Below are 24056 nucleotides of genomic sequence, written 5' to 3' on the forward strand. Positions count from 1 at the left end.
CTATGAAGACATCGGTTACCTTCCAGGCTATCCTGGTATCGCTGGTTAAAATTTTCATAGGAATCCCAGCGAACCACGGGGTCAGCGGTGTTGTAGTCCACTGTGACAGCCGGATCATTCTTGTGGTATTCACGGCCTGAGAAGACATATATTACCGTGTAGTTCTGTTCCTCAAAATATAATCAAAACATTTTTTTCCTTTTTGTAGGAGCCTATCCCAGCACAGGGCTAACAAACAAACAACCATTCATACTCACAGTCACACCTACGGGCAATTTAGAATCACCAGTTAACTTAACCCCACCAACTGTATGTCTTTGGACTGTGGGTGGCTTGATTATTTATTATTATCCCTCCCAGAAGAAACTGTGAACTAACCTTTGATCCGCTCTGGTCCGGAGGAGAAGACAAACTCCACTGTGGCATCAGATGGGAAACGCTCATCTGGGGAGAAGGAAAAAGGATATTCCCCGCGATCAGGATAAATATTTTTGTTCCTAGCTTAAGAAATATACCCACAGTCTACAAATATACATGATGCATTGAGTTTTTCCTTTCCAGTCACCTTTCTCACTCACTATGTATTAACAGACCTCTCTGCATTGAATCATATCTGTTATTAACCTCTGTCTCTCCTCCACAGCATGTCTTTTATCCTGTCTTCCTTCTCTCACCCCAACCGGTCGCAGCAGATGGCCCCGCCCCTCCCTGAGCCTGGTTCTGCTGGAGGTTTCTTCCTGTTAAAAGGGAGTTTTTCCTTCCCACTGTCGCCAAAGTGCTTGCTCATAGGGGGTCACATGATTGTTGGGTTTTTCTCTGTCTCTATGAAGCGCCTTGAGGTGACTTTTGTTGTGATTTGGCGCTATATAAATAAAGTTGAATTGAATTGAAATATCGGCGTAATCTCCACATGAGAGCCAGATTCATGAAAGCATACTGGTGCTTTTGAGACATGTAGAGTATATCTGAAGGAAACAAACTGCTGCTTCAGGATATCAAACACACTAATGCGTTTCACAGATGTGTTTGGAGTTGTATTTACCCACAGTCATGTGTTCATGTGTAACGGATCGACTGCCACAGAGCTTTAAGAACATGCTTCCACACATATTCTGTCATTTCAGGAAAAAAAAACGATGCGGAAATGAAGTAATGAGCATATTCATTATGGGCTTAGGCAGCAGATAAGCACTTATTAGATATGATTCAATCTCTCTGTGGGATATTTGGCGATGTACGGTATTAGCACAGCTCACGCTCACTACCCTCTCCTCCAGCGAGCTGCTATTATATCCTCAATGTGGATTAAGCTACTACTATTGTGGGATTTATTTAACCATGACATTAAGAAGCCAAACCGCTGTGAATATATTCCCACAATGCCAATTCAAAGAGCTGCTATTATGTCAGTTAGTTGTAAGTGGTGATTATCCAACCACCACTAACAAGTCGTGCCAGAGTGACAATTTCAAAGTATCCACAGAAGCAAAATCGGGCATGTAGGGAGCTTTATCATTTGTTTCTGAATGTTTAAAGTGAGATTATTTTTATACTAAGCTAATTCCAAAAAGCTGGGATGCTGAAATCTCATAAACTCATAAAACATAGCATAAAACACACCTGGAGGAACTCTTAGCAACTAATTAGTTTAACTGGCAACATGACAGTAACATGAATGGGTATAACAAGAGCTTCTTAGAGAGGCAGTTTCTCAAAAGTAAAGCTCGAAGTGGTTCAACAATCTGAAAAGCACAAACTATGGGACTTTTTTAGAATAACGTTTCTCAACATAAAACTGAAATCCGTGTAAATGTCATCATCTACAGTACATAACATCATCAAAATGCACAGAAATGTCTGTGTGCAAGCGAAAAGGCTGGATGTACATATTGGATAACAGTGATTTTTGGGCTCTCAGCTGACACTGCATATTACTGGCTCTTTTGCTATTATCAATATAATATAATACCTGCAAATTTTCTACTTATCACTTCAGTTTCTCAAACTTTGACCCATCAGGCGGTGCTCTACACAGTGTGCACAGGCACCTGCAAGCTTAGAAGCTACCAAACACAAAACGCCAAAGAAATGTGTTCCTGATCAAATTCAGTCAAGTGAAGCCAAGCAGAACTGACTGTACAGAAATCTGTGGATCCATTTGTCACGATTTCTATTTAACATCTTCATTCTTGAATCAATAATTTTAAAATATGCCACCTAAATTTTAATAATGTGGACTGTAAAGTCGCTGAACTGAAAAACAGGCATGCAGCTACAGCAAAATGTCTTTCTTTGAGCACAAAGCAAAGAAAAGTAAGCTTCATTTTCATGTGCAGCTAGTTTTGTGGCAGAATAGGCTGCATAGTCCAGATAAACAACATCTTTTATTTTCTTTTTTCTAAAATGAAAATTCCTGAATTGTCATTTTGCTTTAATTAGCTTAAATTTTAGAGTGCATGCACTTTTACTGAACTGCACATACTACACGTAGCTGTCTTAATCAAGGTTTTGAAACAGGTTCCTCTGAGTTGTTATGGTAACCTTCTTAGAACTATAATCAGAGTGCTGTATTTAAATGCTAATCATTAATAATCATTAAATTAACACCGCCAACGAATTTCCCAGAGTGGTCCAGAGTGACGCACCAGTACACGCTTCGTCCAGCTCCCCTTTGCCAAACCACAGCTGGGATCCGTGGATGGTGCAGGTGTGGAACTGCAGCCTGAACACGGTGTCTCTGTCAGCACTTTGAGCTCGCCTGTGGTAGCACTTGACCTGCAGAGGGTAGCAGAGAGTGAGGAAAAAGAGCTGCAGAATAAAGTGCATGTGGGATAATGATAGCTTGGTGCAGTAAATAAAGGGATTTGTGTTCCACATGAGTGACACCTACAACTTTGGAAATGGCGGAGCACACAAAACAAATTATGACTCCGTGTTAACAAAGGGAAAAGAAACTTTTCCAGACCAAAATGTATATTTTAGAGATTTTACCACAGTTGTTTCATGTTTGTTGAACATAAATTAAGTCATTTAGTCATAATCCCACCCCCACCCATAACTGGGGGCTTCTGGTTGTCATTTCCTTCCCATATGACTCACCATGATGTCACCCTTTAGCAGCAGTGCTGGTTCAATGGTCACACACAGTCTTCTGCCTCCAGTGCCTTGAAGATCACTGTGGACAATAAAGGGTACACAAACGAGCCTGTTACGTATCCACGGAAAGCAGGGGGGTGTACATGGGGGTGTAAGGAGTGTGAAAGATCGATTGTTTACACTTGTTTTATACTACCACAATCTGTGACCATGTTCTCTCAACACTTTTAAACCTGGAAAAAGCCTTGAGGTAAAAATGAAAACATGATAGGAGGCGGAGTAAAGGAGAAGAAACGCATCCCTTTACTCCCGTCTCTTTAATTACGCTGTGATGATGCTGAAACTTCAGCGCATGAAAGAAAACATCCCAGAGCAAACAAATACATTCAGCTTATCCGGGCTATCAGTTGGCCTCACGACAGAAAGATAGACTCACTATATGCCTGAAGTGTAGACCAACTGCATGGACTGGTAGATTTTCAAGAAAGGGTAGTAACCTGGAAAGAGGAGAGAGAGATTTTAGACATGGCAGGCACTATCAGCACGAAGACAGGAATGCGCTGACTCCTTGTGGACTCGATCATCAGATTAACGTGTGTGGGTAGAGGCTGTATGTGACCGTGCATGTCATCTGCATTCAATAACACTGTCCCAGCACCTAGCCAAGAAAAACATGGCGCCGCATGTGCATTTTATCTGCGTAAGGAAGCAGAGTGAGGACGGACTGGAGATAATCAGACAGGAGATTAGATACCTCAAGTCTGTTTACACTTTTCTCACTTGTATTTTAGCAAGTGAGAAAAGCGCAGCTGAGGCGGGGTAAACCCTGAGGGGTGAACTGCAGTTCCTCCAATGGCCACTTGAGGCCATCCCCAATGCCTGACTTCGACCATAAAATGAACACAACTACAGCAATGATTCGGATCTCTTCAGCTAAACAAATATACTTTTAGTACTTTATAATAATCCAGTTGGATTTTGTTTTGGCTTTGATGTTAGGCTTTGCTGAACTGGACCTCTCGACTACGTTTGCTCAGTTGACACCTTTTCAAGCGCATGCCTTTTTTTATCTAAATAGACAGTAATGCTCAAACTGTTAAAACTGAAGCTTCAAAATGCAGAATCAAAATTCCACACTGAGTATGAGAGAGAGATTTGGGGTTAAGAACAGGCAGAAATAAAATTTTTATTCAGTGATTTGGCCAAAAGGTCAGGAAACACACCTCCTTCCCCCTGGAAGTTGGGGAGCGACGGGATGAGTACTTGATGAAGGAAGAGAGGGCTGCTGTTCATCTTGATCGCCCCAGACAGAAGGCCTCCAAAATAATATATATACCTGGAATATAAAGAGGGATTATGAGAAGTTCTTATCATGGAAAATTACATTTACCACCTCTGAGGACAAATGATAAATGTAAAACAGCCGCTGAGCCATGCTGCTGTCAGACAGCCCCCAACAGCGGAGAGCCAGGTACGAAAGCAGCAAGGAATATCTAACGCCGGCTGTGTGGACTCCACGTTTCCATTTCCCATCTGTCTTCTTGTCTCCAACACAGCTGGAAGTGATTCGATATTCCTGAATCAGTTGTCATTTCCTTGAGCTCTGTGTTGGCCTTTAATTGTTGTAAGACGCAAGTTTCTTTTAAAAGTATCTATGTGTGAAGCTGCACACTCAGCAGGCAAAGAGCTCAACTCAGCAGTTCTCCAAAAGAAGCGGGCAACCAGGTGACAAATATGAAAGGAAACTAATTCAATAAGAATTTTGCAGACAAAATAAAATTATTATGGTACTGTGCTGACCTCAAATTGAATCTGTTTATATAATTGAAGGTAAAAATGACTGGGAGTGATACATTTTTCATTTTCTGAAGTAAGACAGCACAACATCAGAAAACCACCTTAAATCCAGTTACAGCATGTACATGGACAGTTTGTTGATTAGAAGTATGAAATGTTCCCTCTGTTTAAAGTGGATTGCACCCTACACAACTTCTGGCTCTAGTTTCTTTTTGTAAGCATACAGAAATACATGTTATATACACATAAAGATAAGTCAGAAAATGCTAAACTCTTTCCTGAAGTATTAACATTTTATTAAAGGGGACATATATGTAGAGTTTTGGTAGAGTAGCTCTAAATGATTCACACTTCTATATCTTATGCTGGTTGGACCTTCCTGAAACCCATGGATTCTCCCTCTCAGTGAAATATCCCCTTTTAGCTCCTGTATTTTTAAAAAACACCCGCCTTCAAATTCCACTTTCTTCTAAACGTAAGCTTCCTGAAGAGCTGCACCTGGTGCTTGGTAGTCGGGTGCTCTGTGCATGCTGCAGATAACCGTGTAAAAGTGTCAGCTCATCGCATCAGTAGAAGCCAGTATTCAGGGCAATCTGAACCCTGAGATCTTTGCTCATAGGGATTCATTTTATACAGGATTATTTGAGTATTTGGGGATGGAATTATTATTAATATCCAATACTGTAAAATTAGATATTTGGCAGAAAATAAGGAAAAACAAATGAGGTCCCCTTTAAAGTGTCTGGGGTAAGCGTACTTACTATTCCATGTCAAAGGGAAAGGATTATATTCCATCTAAGGAGCCAAATTCACTTTTTTATTCAATTTACAAGCTCCATCTTTCTTTCATTTCACCTTTTAAAATCATTTTCATACTAGGAAAAGCATGATTATTACTAACAAGATTGACAATAGCTGTGTTGTTCTATTTAAATGCCCAAAACTCTGACAGGGAGCCAGAAGCTGAGGCAGCTAAATGATATGGAGCTCTGATTCATTATATTATTTGTTGAGCTATAAATCCAATCCAGAATCCTAAAATACATTTCTTTCCCCTAGAGGATGGAAGGATGATGCATTTAATAACTTTAGTATGACGTGGGAAACCCACACTCACCACTTCTCCCCACCCCCACACCCAATCATTTTCCACTCAGATCATCCCGTGGCCTCTACCTGTTTTGGGACGGCTGGAGAGACGAGGACACCTTATCTTCACAGAACTTCCTCATGGCAAGAGTACTGAGAGCCTGGTCCGCCCTGTAGATGAATGCACAAATACAAACACACACACACACACACACACACACACACACACACACACACACACACACACACACACACACACACACACACACACACACACACACACACTTACTTTTAGCCAACAATTTCCATCATGGGACTTGCACCAGACTCTCTAGATGCCAGAAAGTACATGGAGAGGATACAGCTGGCATTGGCCACAGGATAAACCAGTTTCCACTGTTCCTGTGCAAAATCCGGAGGGCTTCATTTATCAAATGACTTATCATCCAAGTCTGAATGGAAATCTTTGTCCTGCACGTACATAAACCTGCACACATCAGCCTCACTGCTGGAATATGTTTAAAAGCATTTTAGGTTATGCATGTTTGAGTAGCTGAATTTAAGCCGAACATGTTTTTGCTAGTTGCTTCAAACTTCAAGTGCTGACGCATCGATGCTCCGATAATATTGCTTGTTGGGTACAAGCCTCCACTGCATGTGCTGCAGTCTATTATACCTGAGCCCAAACAAAGAACGATACGGCAAAGTATTGCGATATTTTATGTTGCGATTTTATATCGATAGAGATACCAAATATTGACATTTAATTGAATACATTAAAATATTCTTAGTATAATATGAATCAGAGGGCACCAAAACCCTCAGATAATGTTAGTCGAGCAAACGTGGACTGACTGCAGTTGCTCAGAGACATTACGAGCACAACTCGAGGGGACTCGACTTTAACCGGCTGTCGGCTGGTTGTATTCTGTTATATTCTTAGAAAACGTGAAGGATGAAGAGCACAAATGTGATAATTACATGTGGCTTTCTGTCCATGTAAACAACATGATATATGTGATTTTTAACCATTTATCACAGTTAATTGCTGTATCATCACAAACAGACTGCATGTAATAGCCAGCTTGTTCCCATTCAATTGCAGACTGATAACAGACCAGTAGCAGACAGACTCCGACTTATGGCAAGATTTATGGCATGTTTTAGGTCTTATAATTTACAGTTGAATAAAGGTTATAAATAGCAATACTGCAAAACTTGCAATAATGTTAAACATTGCAATAATATCAAATCATGAGGGACGTGTGGTGGTAATCTGTCACAATCACAATACTGGATCACCCCAGTCTGGGCCACAACATCCTAAAGGTAAAACTAAACAACCAAAACAAAGCAAGTGTTTCATGCAGCGGAGCATATCAGTCATTGCAGCCCCTGCACATGATCTCTTTCCCCCCAAATGGAAGCCAGGACAGCACTCTTGATTGGAACATCTGGGAGCACAACAACACTGACCACTTTTAGACTGTTTTAACTGTGTTTGTTTGCTTTTGGGAACTGAACGTAAACAGGTTATTGCCCCAGACAGTCTTTAACACATTAAATGTGCAGATACTCTGATTGATTGCTCTGATTGTCTCTGACATTAACAAACACATACTCACCCTGCAGAGATCTTGCTGTAGTGCATGTAGGCTGCGATAATGACGCCAGTTTTACCTTTGTTACCCTGTAAGAGGGAGAGGACAAAGAAATGATGACGATGTGCTGATCTCACCCTCAGGTGTTATGGACAGCTCATTTTCACGCTTTATAAGACCAGATGGTTTTAACAGATTTTTCATAGAAAAAAAAAAAGGAGCAAAGCAGAAGAGCAGGACACATGGGAGTGTCACGGCGAGATGTGAAAAAGGCTGCTTGACTTCAAATTAAAAAGCTCCCTGTGGTGTTTTTTTCACACTGGTTGCTCTTTACTTCCTGACACATTCCAAAGACATTCCAGCTCCGAATTCCTGAAGTGACCCTTCCAGATCCCAGTAGGGAGGCTGCACCTCCACACGCTGAGCACAAATTAAAGCTTGTTTTGCACAGCAGATCTCTCAGCGGAGGACGTTTCATTGACAACAACTTGTTTATTCACGTCCCTGGCGTGATCTGCAGCTGGCAAAGGATTGCTTGTAGCTGGAATGTTCTGGAAAGTTGGCAGACCACAGAAGTAGTCTGGTTTTAGGATTTCAATTCTCCTGACCAAAACCAATAAATAAAACATCTAGACGAGGTCTGGGAGCTCAGACACCACCAGCATTAGCTGGTGACTGTTCAGTAATGGTCCAAGCGTTCAAATCACCACCTCTCTTCTGATTGGACGATGGAAAAGAGTCTCTAAACGATGTGCAAAGGCGTGGAAGTTAAATGTCAGGATGACAGAGTTTGATCTTAATTGCATGGTTAATTTTTTTTACCATGGGTGGAAGGAGCTTATTGAATTATATGGTGCACTCTGCAATTTTGGTTCTAGTCAAGTTGTGTGAACAGCAGTATCTAATAAAGTGTTCTTTACGGAGCAATTATGTCTGATTAAACATGCACAAGCAAGCAAGAGAAATACTAGACTGTAACGTCACATGCCCAAAGGTCAGCTAGCCATTTGTTTCTATAATATTGCTGCTCACAGTTTCACAGGCTTGTTTCAGGCATCTGGTAGTGTTGGGATCCGATACTGATAAGTATAATTTGGATATGCTTCACTTCACTATTTCATCTTTATACTACTTCACACTTCTAGAATGGTACGCTACAGTAGAAAACGTTTTCCTTTTATTCATTAAATTAATTTGCTGAATCCTAATACTAGCTGCTGGTTGAGATTTTAGAATTCACAAATGCTGCTGATTTATAAATGTGGTGCACATGGATGGTAAGACCCAAGGTTTCTCCTGGAACATAACCCAAAGCATCACACTGCCTCCACCAGCTTGCTTTCTTCCCATAATGCATCCTGGTGCCTTGTGATCACCAGGTAAGTGACACACCTGAGCATCCACGCTGATGTCAAAGAAATGTGATTCATCAGACCAGCCCACCTTCTTCCATTGGAGCAATGGAAGTAGGTGGGCTGGTCTGATGAATGGGCTGGACTTCTACTCCACATGCTGTAATGATACATAAGTTCTGATGGCCAAGTGGCGGAGGGCTTTCGCTTTGGTGGCCTCAGAATCTCATCTCTGATTTTTGCAGATGATGTGGTTCTGTTGGCTTCATCGGGTGAGGGCCTCCAGCTCGCACTGGAACGGTTCGCAGCCGAGTGTGAAGCAGCGGGAATGAGGATCAGCACCTCCAAATCTGAGGCCATGGTTCTCAGCCGGAAAAGGGTGGAGTGCCCACTCCGGGTCGGGGATGAGTTCCTGCCCCAAGTGGAGGAGTTCAAGTATCTCGGGGTCTTGTTCGCGAGTGATGGGAGAAGGGAGCCGGGGATCGACAGACGGATTGGGGCTGCAGCTGCAGTAATGCGGACGCTGCACCGGTCCGTCGTGGTGAAGAGGGAGCTGAGTGTAAAAGCGAAGCTCTCAATTTACCGGTCGATCTACGTCCCTACCCTCACCTATGGCCACGAGCTGTGGGTAGTGACCGAAAGAATGAGATCGCGGATACAAGCGGCAGAAATGAGCTTCCTCCGAAGGGTGGCTGGCCTCTCCCTTAGAGATAGGGTGAGAAGTTCGGCCATCCGGGAGGGGCTCAGAGTAGAGCAGCTGCTGCTCCACATCGAACATTGCATGTGCCTGTTTTAAAGCCTGGGAAATGGTGTGATGTCCGTCTGAGAAACCTCAGAGGGCCCCTAAAGTCTGACCTTGCAGTGTAAGACCACCACGTGCTGGGGGTCAGAGTTCAACCAGTTCTCCATGGCCTTGCATATGGCACAGATCTTATCCAGCGGTGGGGCGTGGAGGTCGGGCCAGCCAAAGTCGTGGACCTGATGGTGGGTGGAGACGGGAGAAGCAGATTAAATGAACGTTTCTGAAGTGAATTCTTAACATGAAGAATTACAGGAAGTCCTACCTTTGGGTTCAGTCGGGTGATATCGTGGCGCCTTTCAGAAAGATTCAGGAGCTGAAAACAGAAAGGTTTGTTTTTTTTATATCATCACTACACTGCATCACAGTAACAAGCTGTCATCACTATTATTTTATTATGGGCGTGACAGAAAAAAAACAAACAGACTGCTTATTTGTGGGTTTCTATTTTGTCGCTTCCTGTGGCTATATGCCAAAGTGTATTGTGCAACAATGCTTCAAATGCTTCAAATGTATTTAGCTGAATGCTCCCAGGAGTAAACAATGTCTTGCAAAGGCTTCTGTACTTACGGTATAACTCAGCTGATGAGTGTATTGCATTTCTCTTCACTCACCAGAAACTTTTCCTGGTGTTTGGACTTGAGCATGGCAGCCACCTCCTTCAGGTTCAGCCGGTATCTCTGCTCTTCCAGCTTCGGAGGGAAGAAGACGGAGATGATCCTCTCGGTGATGTAGGTGAGGTCAAAGTCGTAGTTTCGTTCCATCACTCGCTCCATCACACGGTCCACGCTGAAACTCCTGGAGGAACCGAAAAGAGACAGCAGGGGTCAGTGGGTTGTTTGTGGTAGCTTAGCACAGACCCTGAGACGCACTCTGAAGAAGCTCCTAACTGGATGAATGGAGAGAAACCATCACGTAAGAGAGAAACTGGGTAGTGCTTCACAAGCAGGTCACGCAATAAAAACATTTGTCTAAGGAACAGGTATAAGATGGTGCAAGTTTCAGAGCAAGCAGAGCGTTGTGCCAGTGTAGAGACATTATTTACATTTGTATTTAATGATTTCTGTAGAAACTTCCCCAACGTGGAAAATGAATGAAATGGTGTTACCTTGGCAGGGTGTTTCTCTGTTTGGTGTAGGTTAAAGATTTGGTGGATCCCTGTAGAAAAAACAAATATGCAATAAGACACAGTCAAAGCTCATCTATACCTCATTACCACTTTAACAATGATGTACTTTGGGCCCTTTTTGATAATGATAACAAATGAGCAAGTTACTTATCTGTCCACATTGGATATGGACTACCCTCAAGTCCCTGAAGTTTGCCTTTCAGGCCTCCTTTGAAAGCTTGTTCATCTCTTCTCTCACAGTAAACTGGACACTCTCTAGTCAATCTTGTACACAGTAAGTTAAGTAAATTATAATAAATTAAGATGTCAAATCATGTCATCGCATTGACCTGTGCATTGTTTTAATGTTCCACTGGAGATATAATTTACACTGAGATAAAACGGCAGAGAGCAAAGGTATGGCATTAAAGTTGTGGAACCACGATCCTCCTTCAAGATTTCAGCCTAAAGGCAGGGCGATCGTGGCTCAAGAGTTGGGAGTTCGCCTTGTAATCTGAAGGTTGCCGGTTCGAGCCCCGGCTTGGACAGTCTCGGTCGTTGTGTCCTTGGGCAAGACACTTCACCCGTTGCCTACTGGTGGTGGTCAGAGGGCCCGGTGGCGCCAGTGTCTGGCAGCCTCACCTCTGTCAGTGCGCCCCAGGGTGGCTGTGGCTACAATGTAGCTGCCATCACCAGTGTGTGAATGTGTGTGTGAATGGGTGGATGACTGGATATGTAAAGTGCTTTGGGGTCCTTAGGGACTAGTAAAGCGCTATATAAATACAGGCCATTTAAAGCGAACAGCTCCAGAACATAGACTGTACATGAAAGACGGTCACAACCACAGTGATTTCAGCCATTGGTTAGTGAGAGGTTTTGTTGCTGTGAACCTTTTGTTCTATTGTTGACCAATAATGTTACAAAATAAACATAACATAATAAACATAATGTTTTATACATTACATATAATATGTTGCCACGGGTTTCTCTAGAACCAGACTTCTTCTTGAGACCAAAGCCCCTTGATCGCTCTTTAGGTTTAAGGCACTTACCATGTTTTATTTACAGTCTATGGGATGAATTTAAAAAAATCTAATCTGCAGATTATTATTAACCCTTTCTTGTTCTGAGGCACTTTGATCCTTTGTTTGCACATTTACAAAGCTAAAATATGTCACGATGAAGAAGTAGGTTAAATCTGCCCAACACACTAGTTCTTTAAGGGATAAATCACTTTGAGCTCAATTACATACTTCATGGCCTTTAGTAAAGTATCTGCCATCGCTCTCTCTTCGATTTGTTTAGTATGTGATAAATCAAAATGAGTGAAGCCACAAACTTTTTATTCCTTGACAGGTTTGGACATTGCCCAGACAGACAGCTTGATACTGGCGGCGTGTAGGAAAAAGGGGGAAGATACAGAGCGAAAAAGCATGAGGGTTATGAGGAGGACGAGGAGAGAGCATGGAGGTCAAAGTATGCTCACCAGGTGTTGGATGTGTCGAGAAGGAGCCGTCCCTCTACGCTGCTGGATGTGAGGAAGGAGCGGTGATAGGATGAAGGTGAAGTGAACGAAAGCGAGAAGAAGAGGGGCAAAGGGAGGAGGTTGAAAGGAGGTGAGAGTGGGGAGAAAGGGGAGAGAAGAGGAGGCAATACAGAGGAAGGAAAGGAGAGTTAATTAAACAAACAGACTCCCTAATAGGTAAACATTACTACTTCCTACATCAACTCTTTTTTTTTTTTCCTCTTGTGGACTGAAATCCCACAGAGCTCGAGGAATGAGCACTAACTGGGCTGAGGGCTCGGCTTCCCAAAAGGAATTCAGCAAGAGGAAACCATACAGTGGTTTTGGGGAGCCATGCCTCCTAACTATGGACAGACAGGGTGGGAAAAGTTTCTTTTGAGGAAAAGAAATGAGGAAATGGAGGGGACTTACCAGATCATTGGAGGGAGCTGGGGTGCATGCAAAGGTCACCTAGAACACACAAATGCAGACACATCTGAATACATGAATGACACACATGCCCACACACACACACACACACACGCACACACACACAAAGAGGATAAAAAAGCAACAAAACCAAACATCCTTTTCGCTTGAGGACAGAGTGATGAGGTCGGACGTGGGAAGCAATTGCTTCCTAAAACAAGATGATAGGGAGGAAAATCCACAAATAAAACTGAGAAGCCGTTAAGTAGAAGCTGGAAGGTTTACGATGATACAGTCCACTCATACACAGCATCTGTATTTAATATGAAGATTAAGCTGCGACATGATTAGTCCCATGACTGCAAGGCTATGTTCATCAAGCTCTACACTTACATTTCCATTTTGGTTTTTGCAAATTACAAACAAAGACATAATGAAGGTTTGTGAAAAGTATTAAAATTGTACTCGAGAAGATGTAACGTGCATCACACTCAAGATCCACACAATTAAAATCCTATTTAACATTCTCACAGTCAGTTATATACTGATCAAACACAACATTATGGCCGCTGACGGACGACATGACTAACACTGATTATCTCTTCATCATGGCACCTGTTAGTGGGTGGGATATAACAGGGAGCAAGTAAGCACTTTGTCCTCAATGTTGATGTCTTAGAAGCAGGAAAAACAGACAAATGTAAGGATCTGAGCAGTGGTCACTGACTGCAGTGTTTAGTGTCTATCACAAGTGGTCCAACGAAGGAACATTGGTAAACCAATAACAGGGTGATGGGTGGCCAAGGCTCACTGATGCATATGGGGAGTGAAGGTTGGTGCACGTGGTCCAATTTGAGCTACTGTAGCTCAAATTGCTGAAAGAAATAACAAATAAAATGCTGGTTCTGATAAAAAGGCATCAGATTATACAGTGTATCACAGTTTGTTGCGTATGTGGCTGCATAGCTGTAGACCAGTCCATGCTACAACCTGTCCACCACTAAAGGACCATCAATGGGCATGTGGGCATTCGAACTAATGCAAAGGAAGAAGGTTGCCTGTGTGATGATCTGGTCTGCCACAAAGCAGAAATAGCTTGAGGAGCACACCAATGAGTCTGAGGTGTTGAGTCCATGCCTCGATTGGTTTAGGGCTGTTTTGGCAGCATAAAGGGGACGAACACAACATTAGGCCATGTTATGTTTGATTGGTATATGGTGTCTTCTTGCCAAGATCTCACTCAACAAGGCCTTTAGAAAAAGAAAAAAAAAACAAAAGGAAAAAGGTTGTACATGGTTTTGGGATCGTTTTGCTGACTCACAGACTGGGCAGCAGGTATATATCCAAAGGTTTGGCACAACTTCACCTACTTCCAAGGGACACGGAGAAAGATAAAGAGCTGGTGGAAAGAAGAGTTTGTGTTAAAAATAAAACAGTAGACTCCAGAAAAAAATCAAATAAACCAATCACCCATTAACGCATAAATACGCTGAACAATCAGCATTCAAGGGGATGATGCTTGCTGGCTGGTTAAACCAAAGGGTCTGGACTGACTCATTACAGATTTAAAGATGTTTAAAGAATCCTCACGAAACGGCAACTTATGAAAAAAGGTAAAACATTAGGGTTCGGGTTGTTAGAGCTTCACATGATTGCCCAACAACAACTGTGATATAACCTACATAGCCTACAAGGTAATTTTGAATTTGGGTCTTGCATAAATTACCAATACACTTAAAATCATCTAAAGACCCTATAAGTGGCAAGATTATTTATGTAAAAAGCTTTATTAATAAAATATATATATATTGTGTCCTCTCAAAGGCTACGTTCACACTGCAGGTCTTAATGCTCAATTCCGATTTTTTGATCAAATCTGATTTTTTTGTCTGCTCGTTCACACTACAAATAAAATGCGACAGCAAACACGCTCTAGTGTGAACACTCAAAGCGGCCCGCATGCGCAAAAGAAGTTTAGACCCAGAGCAAACAATATTGTTTGACTGATGGCCCTTAATATAAAGACTTCGGACTTTACGTTTCCCAGTTTTTGCTTTAAGTTATTTTGTTATTTACATAATAATGTAAATTACCTAATAATTATCCTTATTGCTGTTTTAGAGGAGCGGTGCTTCAAAGGATAGTTGCAGATTCCTGTCAGAATCTGCAGATTATACAGTATAAATAAAATGGGAAGATAACGTTTCTCCAACATTATCTTCCCAACAGTTTCAAACAGCAGTCGCTTTCTAAAACATCGGATATGTATCGGATTCAGTACCACATACGAAAGTGACCCAGATCGGATTTGAAAATATCGGATTTGTGCCGTTCACACTGTCATAGCATGATCGGATATGGGTCGCATAGGGTCAAAAAAAATCGGATTTGATGCGCTTTCGCCTGCAGTGTGAACGTAGCCATAAAAGGAAATAAACAATACAGAAGTTCTATTTAAAGGAATGATTGCAAGACATTTTAATGAAAAACACTGTAGCTCATCTTTATTCTTTATAGGTATTAAAGCTGTTAAGCCCAGTCAAAGAGATATCAGTTTTATCAGGAACAAGAGAGAGCTATTGTGGATATTCCATTTAAAGAGTTTATTTCCAACAGGTATGAATGAGGATCTATTTATTAATAAGTTTACTCATTTTTGTTTTTATGTCTCTAAACATGTTTTTGACATTGATTTTATATATTTATAGTTTGTTAATTGTGAGGTGAGTTGGACTGGATGGACTGGTTCTTATATAGCACTTTTCTACTCTTCTGAGCACTCAAAGCGCTTTACACAACTTGTGCATTCACCCATTCACACAAGCACTTTTTCTTTGTGCTTTCTAACTAGCATTCACACTCCGATGGATGCATCGGAGAGCAATTTGTATCTTGCCCAAGGATATTTGGCATACAGACTAGGTGAAGCCAGGAATCGAACCACCAACCTTCCGATCAGTAGATGACCTGCTAAGGTGATCAAATTCTTGCTTTTCACTAGTAACATTTTTTACGACTGGATGTTAACTAGTGAGCAAGCAGCTTAGTACATTATTTAATGGCTATAACTAAACAAACAAACAAACAAACAGAAAAGCTAGACTGAAAAACTAAAGCATGCTAAAGAGGTACGAGCGAGAGCCTGCTGACAGACTACATCACATTTTGGTATAGGGATAAATCTACCAACAGAGCCTTCCTGCTATTATAAGAACATCTCCCTCCAAGGTCCCTGTGTGAGTCCACTTTATTATCAAGGATCATCCAGCACATAATCTCTTCTCCTTATTACCACCAGGCAGGCTGGAACAGCAACGGTTGTTATTGCCGAGCCATCATGCTCCTCAGCCGACGTTGTGGTCAATTACTTATGAGAAATAAAACTGAAACTCAGCTGTGCCTCAGAAAGGTTTCATTATGATGAGAAGGTGTCTCTGACCATCGTGATGAGGCAAAACTGTTTTGCAATCTTAGAGAAGAAATAATGTCAACAGGACTTTGGATCCTTAATCAACAACAAACCAACTCGGTATTCATGTGAAAGAACATGTAACTGCCCAAAAGTCCCACATTTTAATCAGGTGTTTAAATGTATTAACCACGACTGGGAGAACTGCCCGTCCTATTTTAAGATCACTGATATCACGCAGGATGCAAAGACAAAACCAATGCACATGATAAACACAGCACAAGATCGAGATGTCCTTGAGTTCCGAGTAATTACAAGAACAACTCGTTTTTGAGAGTGTGTTTACAAAATGTGAAGCATGTGCAAACGCGAAGCCAGATATCCTGGCTACACAGCTGGAGGAGCACTGAGACAGAAACGCACACACACTTGGAATGACACATCCGATTCCCATGTCTGTTATGGGCCTACAGGTCAATGAACTGTGACCAAAGGAAGCAGGGGCTGAACAGCAGCCCTAATGAAGGGGGCTGAGGGCCACAGTCAAGCTTACGTAACGTACGACAACACGTGTGCACGCACACACATACGCAAAAGGCAATGTTCCACCGAAAGAGCCCTTTTTGGACTGTTTATTTGGACACAGGAAAAGGGCAAGGGCTTGTGTATATCTCATTGTGCACAAAGGGGAAGTTACACAGGCCCTGAACCCAGGGGGCGTGTCACCACAGTGACTATGTGCTGTGGAGTTTGTGTTAGGCGTTCTTTCTTTAGAATAAAGTGCAGTCTCTTAGTGTTGCCTTAGTGTGACACAGACATCAGCAGGAAGGCAGAGGAGCAGACAATGAGCTAAATTGAGGGACAACGTTGTTTGATAAGTTGCAGGAAACTGGTTCAGGTTTAACATCGGCTATCAAATGACTAACTGGACAATGTTCCTGTATGACTCACTCTAAGAATTAATGTTTCTTTTCCATGTCCACAGGGGACTGAATCTCAGATCTTTTCCTGTGTACTTTTTTAAAGCTGAGTCTGAACCCACTGCATCAAAAGGCAGAGTTTGGGCTGGGCCAGGATCTAATTTCTCTTAATTCCCTCTGGCTGGTGAAGGTCAGTTTCATTTTAAAAGAGTCTTTTTTCCCGTTTTTTTCTCCCCCAACTAGAGCAAGTGAAGCAGCACATTTTCTACTGTGTGGTCCATTCTGCTATTCTTAAATAACACAAAACAGTCTTCTTACAGCCCCAGTCAAATATATCTTTGGCTCTCACATGGAAGAGAAATGATTCTTTTCACATGTTATCAAATTCTCTTTTCGGGACATATTCTAAAGCGTTTAAGATAGACACTGCCTGCATTAATTTCTACATCCCTTCCTTTGGGTGTGGGTTTGAACTCAGAGTCAACGTTCAGGGCTCAAAATTTAGGCTACTATGAAAAAAAACAAACAAGCGCCATATCTGAAAATCTTAAAAATCTAGTTCATACGTCGGCCATTTTTTTTAGATACAGGGCTGAACAAGAAGATCTGAGATCTGTCCTCTCACACAACTCTTCCATAAATTTCTTCCTGTTGATGGATATGGATGTTAGTATTTGTTTTTAGATGAATGGATGTAAACAGTAAAAATAATCTGTTAATATATTCTATCCATTCCTCCTCTTTTGCTTCTCGTGGGGGAGCTGGAGCCTATCTCAGCAGCCAGGTACACCTTGGACAGTATATTACAGGGCTAACACAACCATTCACACCTATGGGCAATTTCGAATCACCAGTTAACCTAACCCCACTAACTGCATGTCTTTGGACTGTGGGAGGAAGCCAGAGCACCTGAGAGAACCCCTACAGACACGGAGAGAAGATCCAAACTCCACACAGACAGATTCTGGTTGAATGGTGATTCAAACCCAGGACCTGTGAGGCAACAGTGCCAATCACTGCACCACCGTGCCCTATTACAAATTACTTTATTTTTTTGAATAAGTGCAGGGCTTGCAAAATCGCTAGCCCGACATCCCAGGGCTAGTGATATTTCCAGTCGGGCTACCAAAATCTATCTCAGCCCTGCCCGTCGGGCTATCATAGGAAGTAAAAATATATGACAATGCCTTTGCTTTCTTTCAAATGTAGCTGAGTAATTAGCTGAGTCCTCATCAAAGAACAGTGCTCTTTAATGAATGCAGCACATAACTTTACATCGTAGAGGTAACAGGGAGACATATCGAGTTATCAGATAGCCGTCTTAACTATATTCTAACTCTACAATTTCCCGACTGCACTTTCCTCTTATTTCACGACACCACCCTCTAGTGGTGCAATATGGTATAGTCAGACAGGACACAACATCACTCACTAGCTTACTCTTCAAACGTGGCACGTGAAATCTCCCGCAGCAAGCTTAAACGTGCTAGAGGTTGACTGCGCAGAGAATTTAAAAAAAAAATCTCTGGCATGTGTAAAGACAGATGGATTTACGCAGGTATTTTAGTTCTGCTGAGCCAAAAAAGACAGGTCAGGATGAAGAAGGGACAGGCAAAGAAAGGCCAACCACAAAGCGGAAAAGTTATGATAAATCAGATTACGAGGCAAAAAGAAAGCACAGTTTTTTGGATTCATGGACAAAAGAATTTCTGTGGCTGGAATATGACAAGGTAAATAACATGATGTTCTGCCGGGTGTGTCGTGAGTTTCCCTCTATTGCTGAGTCGACAAGCGCCTTTGTTACTGGGACCAGTAATTTTAGGAAAGACCCCATCAGAACTCATGAGAAATCTCTGCATCACAAGAAATGCATTGGTGCTCAGTCTGCAGCATCTGTCCCAGAACAAACACCAATTGCAAAAACCATACTAAAAATAAACCAAGCACAACAAGAAGTCCTGAAAAAGCTGTTTAGAACTGCGTACTATGTGGCAAAGAGTGAACTACCACTGGCAAAATTTAGCAGTCTTTGCAAACTTCAGAAAGCAAATGGCCTAGATCTTGGTTCCACTTACCTCAATGACCATGCTTGCAGAGAGTTTATTGGAGCAATAGCACAAACTTCAAGAGACCAGATTGAAAAGGAAATTCAAGAAAGCAGGTTCTTATCCATTCTTGCAGATGGCAGTACAGACACTGGTATAATAGAACAGGAGTTGGTTCACGTCAGGTATGTGAGGGATAATGGTGACATAGCCACATACATGATCAAATGTCAGCCAGTCAAGAGTGCAAATGCTGCAGGTATTTTAGAGGCTATTGATGAAGCAGTGAACACCATGGGTATCAGAGAGGACACATGGAAAGTAGTGTGTGCAAATTTTGATGGTGCTGCAGTGATGATGGGTGAGAAAACAGGAGTAGCTGGGAGACTGAAACAGAGGATACCCCACATCATAACAATCCACTGTGTGGCACACAAACTAGAGCTAGCCGTGCTGGATAGCGTGAAAGGCTGTGAGTACCTGGTGAAATTTGAAGATACACTGAAAACCATCTTTAAGATGTACTACTATTCCCCAAAGAAGCGAAGAGAGCTGACAGAAATAAGTGAACTGCTAAATGAGAGGCTGGAACATTTCAGTGGGCTGAAGAGCACACGGTGGCTTCCAAGCCGGCTGAGATGTCTAAAGGCTGTGGAAAAAAATTACACTCCCACTGTTGTTCATATGGAAAACATGGCAGAAGGAAGTGATGTCAAAGCCGAGGATGCAGCCAAGGCTAAGGGGGTGGTGCAGGAGATGAAGACTGAGAAATGTGTTCGCTTCCTGCATTTCATGTTGGACTACAGTACCATCTTATCCAAGTGCTCTACTGATTTTCAGCATGATAACCTAAACATCACACGAACAAATCAGTTAGTTGAGAGCACAACATCACGCTTACTCAGCCTGAAAACAAAACCAGGAGAATATCAGAAAAGCTTGGACACAAAGTTCACAGCGAACCAGGATGGTAGCATTTGCTACTGTGGAACTCAGCTAACAAAAAGTCAGCGACCTGCTAGAAGAGGTGAGGGAACAGACAAAGACACCTTTGGTGCAGAGATCCAGAAGATTATTGACAACACAGTCAAGTACATGGACAACAGATTTAAAAATCTCCATGAAAAGCCTCTCTCTTGTTTCAAGGTTTTTGACCCTTCCACTCTTCCCTACCCCAGAGAAGAACTAGCAAATTATGGGGATGAAGAGGTGGATTATCTTGTCACACATTTTGCCTGTTTGCTAGATGCAGAAGAGAAAGAGAAAATTCCACAAGAATGGATGGATCTAAAAGTGTGGCTTGCAGAACGCCGGGGTCGCAAAGTAGATTGCTTGTACAGAGATCTCCTCTCTGAGAATCCAGAACATCTCTCTCATATCTTGTTGCTGCTGAAATTAATGCTGACACTTAGTCCATCGACAGCCATCTGTGAGAGAGGATTTTCTTGCATGAACCGAGTGAAGACAACACATCGTACCTCTCTACACCCTGAAACACTGAATGACTGCATGCAACTCTCCATTAATGGGGAAACAGTTGAATCTTTTTGCCCTGACAAGTCGATTCGTTTCTGGATGTTTTCTGGAAAAGGTTCAAGACACCTGGATCATAAAACCCCGACAAGAACAAAGAGCAGTGAAATGGAGGGCAATGCACAGGAAGAGAAAGCTGATGAAGGAGATGCTATGCCCTCAACGTCGAGTGGCATTTTCTCATCCGAGACTTCAGTGGAAATTTCAGATTCAGGATCTGACACAGACTAATTCATGTTCTACACAGTTCTAACAAGTTCACAGAAAATTCTGTTTAATTAGAACCAGATATTTGAGTTGATTGTAATGTTTACACAGTTGTTGTAATTTGTGTTTTAACAATTTTTTGATTGATGTTTTGTTTCCTTTACAATATTATACAATAAAAATAATCTTTTTTTATTCGGGCTACTCAAATTTATTTCGGGCTACCAAAAACTAAAGAGTGCCTGCCCGAAGGGCTACCAGGGATTTTAAAATTTTGCGAGCCCTGAAGTGACTCACATTCTTTATGTGATGAGTCATCTTAAGCATGAGGCCTGACCAAACTGTACTGTCCACACATTTGCTCAGTTTTTTGTACATTTCAGACACTGTCCATAATTCAGTCTCATACTGCAGAAGTTGACAGTCGGTAGGAGGGAACAAGATGGCATTACTGTTACCATAGCAAGTGTCCGTAAGCTGTTTAGGTCTGACGCTGGAAATTTGGGGGAATTCTGCAAAAATTATGATCTATAACATGAAAGACCATGAAAGGATCTTTAATATGGTCAAGCCAGTATTATACAGTACAAATGTTGTGCATCTATTCACGTTATGTAATAAAATGCAGTACAGTAGTTCCATCTCTTCTCATTAGATCATCATTCAAATATCAAATTATACTTTAATCGCTTGAACGTGACGTCCAACGAGTGATGCCACAGGTTTAAAGAAAGATATAAAATTGGTGCTGTTACTGGAACAAAAAAATGAATAAAAATAAAATAAATTTAGTAGTTCAACAAGAAAATCAAAGCCTTATGGGATCATCCAATGCTTCCAGTTTGCAGTCCTGGAAGTGATCCACACTGTTTCAGATTTCCATTTGTTATGACTACAGTTGCTCGATTTTCAACCCGCACCCTTTAGTGCTTTTGTTTCTCAAAGCAGGCTGTACCTCGTTTTGGCGCTTGCGCACTGGTTATCGACTTTTCAAAACCATTTTCTCAGTTTTTAGCCCTCTGCATCCCTCTCTCCCACAGTGCCCAGTGAAGGGGCCTGCTGAGGGTGGCCGCTAAGCCAGAACAAACACACCACACCGCACCAGATTCCATCTCCCCAGGCCAACACTTACGCACAAACTTCCTGCTAACAGACCTCCACCCATCACTTCGTTTCTCTTTTCATCCTTCTTGCATCGCTTTTCTCCTACCTTGTTACCTTCTTATCTGCTCATTTATCTCCTCTTCCTTCTTTTCCTTTCTCAGCTTGCTCCCTTTATTTTCCACGCTTATTCACTTCCCTCTTTACGGTTTTGTTTTTCTTCTGCTTCCCTTTTCTTTTGGTCCATATCTGTTTTCCTCTCCAGCTTTTTAACTTCTTCCTTTCTCTTTCCTCTGTTTTTCTCAGTTCTACTCGATCAACTTTCTCCTAATCGCAGACTTTCTTCCCTTGGATATCCTCTCACAATCCTGGTGTTTCCTTCCTTTTCTTCTCTAATCTGTTTCTGACAAAACCATTCCTGTTTGTCTTCCTCTCACATCTCCAACTTCTGTGCCTCCCCCTACTTTTATTGGAATCTTTTTATTCCCTGCACCCTGCTTCTGAACTTCTGACTTTCTTACATCTTTACAGTCCTTGTCTTTGTGTGTTTGAAGCAAAGGAAAGTCATAACGAGTGACAAATGTTATTAAAATGACAAAAATCAATATGCCTACTCTGTCTTACTAATATACTTGCTCTCTGTACTCCATCATGTACACACACTCAGTGAAACGCTGCCTGTCGTTTTGCCTCTGCTGCCTCTTTTCAAATGTGTCCTGCTGACAATGTCCAGAAACCTCTGACCTCCATAACCCTCTCCACCATCTCCTTCTGCTAGCTCTCCATCTTCTTCTTGCCTGTAGTGGCCCTGGCTCCTAAACCTCCCAACTTGCCCTTTGATCCATCAAAACCAGAAAAAACATAGTAAATGAATAAAGCACAGGTCTCTCCTCTCAATGCATTGCTTAAGAGCTGTGGGCTGTGACAGGAGTAACTACAGAGTGAGCTATTAGCCTTGGTATGTCATTACTGTAAGAAACAGCGTCAGACACAGTCTGTGCGTGAATAGCTACGAGCTAAAGTACTTTTTTGCCGCTTGTAATATTTCCTTGCATATAAATAACCAGCAGTGCCTTTAAGAAGCACACACAAGCAACAAGGCCATACAGCAGCACTCACTGCTCATTCTGATACATCAAATGAAGCAACGTAAGTTTTACTTTAAATATTTTTCATCTGATTGACATTTAGCTGAGTACTTGGTGACTGTTTTTCTCTAACCAATCCAAACCCAGAACACCGGGGTTTTAGTATTCTCCCAGCAAATGATGCTATCAGTCTGAGGCATTGATAAGCATTGATTTCTAAGGCTAGCTGGGAACATTTGGGCTTTCTTTCCTTGGGGTATCCTCATGAGTGCTTCTGTGACTACACGTAGCCCTTCCAGCTCACAGCAGATCTGACAGGAGGAGCACTGTTGCTGCCAGCTGCAGGGGGAGTTGGAGTATGTCCCACTACAAAATAAGATGGGGAGGCAGCTCAGTTACATTAATGACCACTACAACAACACCCTTGCCATCAAGCCTAATGGCAGCAAAGAAGATCTTAAAATACCATGGTGTTCCCTCAGGTAGTGTTGAACGGGAAAACATCAAATCAATGGATTAATGCAAGTGAGATCAGTGTGCAGATGAGGAAACTGTGGACAAAGTTCCCCAAGCATATAAACCCACAGTGACACTAAACCATGACTCAAGGGAAGCAGTGGAGACCTCAAATGATCGCAGATGTTAAGGTGTGGGAGCCATACCAATTACATTCTTTGTCTGTAGGGTTTTTGCAACAGACACCCAACAATAGATGTGTCTGTTGTCCTTATGACAAACCAACAAAAACTACGTCTATGAGCAAAGCAAACTGTACCAACCAATCCGGACCCCAATCAAGCCACGTCCAGCTACATATGAACGCTGTTCACATGCACCATTTCCTTTGATGTTAAGCCTTAGGCCTAACAGGCTCCTCATTCCTTCAGCTCCCTTAGGAGAGCCAATCAGAGGACACTGATGAAAGCAGCAAAGATTCAGCTGTCGAACAAAATGCTGGCTGTGACCTTGTGTGCTTTA

The 24056-nt window shown here is 42.1% G+C and overlaps 1 protein-coding gene across 6 annotated transcripts in view; it reads right to left on the bottom strand.

Annotated features, from left to right (window-relative positions):
• tns2a (tensin 2a) overlaps positions 1–24056 on the bottom strand; it is a 60791-nt gene that overhangs the window by 7620 nt on the left and 29115 nt on the right. For 4 of the 6 annotated variants that reach the window (XM_026154687.1, XM_026154686.1, XM_026154689.1 and 1 more), the window contains exons 4-17: positions 12779–12817; positions 12329–12370; positions 10843–10892; positions 10349–10532; positions 10000–10050; positions 9791–9913; positions 7608–7672; positions 6070–6153; positions 4320–4432; positions 3533–3593; positions 3100–3175; positions 2646–2775; positions 379–444; positions 20–136 (exon numbers count right to left, since the gene is read on the bottom strand). In XM_026154687.1, the coding sequence (XP_026010472.1) occupies positions 20–136; positions 379–444; positions 2646–2775; positions 3100–3175; positions 3533–3593; positions 4320–4432; positions 6070–6153; positions 7608–7672; positions 9791–9913; positions 10000–10050; positions 10349–10532; positions 10843–10892; positions 12329–12370; positions 12779–12817 (1201 nt within the window). Of the gene's footprint in view, positions 1–19; positions 137–378; positions 445–2645; positions 2776–3099; positions 3176–3532; positions 3594–4319; positions 4433–6069; positions 6154–7607; positions 7673–9790; positions 9914–9999; positions 10051–10348; positions 10533–10842; positions 10893–12328; positions 12371–12778; positions 12818–14096; positions 14114–24056 lie in introns of those variants that run through there. The other 2 variants (XM_026154692.1, XM_026154688.1) reach the window with 2 other exon arrangements.

This window comes from Astatotilapia calliptera, chromosome 20 (assembly GCF_900246225.1).
Source record: "Astatotilapia calliptera chromosome 20, fAstCal1.2, whole genome shotgun sequence".
Classification (NCBI taxonomy): Eukaryota; Metazoa; Chordata; class Actinopteri; order Cichliformes; family Cichlidae; genus Astatotilapia; species Astatotilapia calliptera.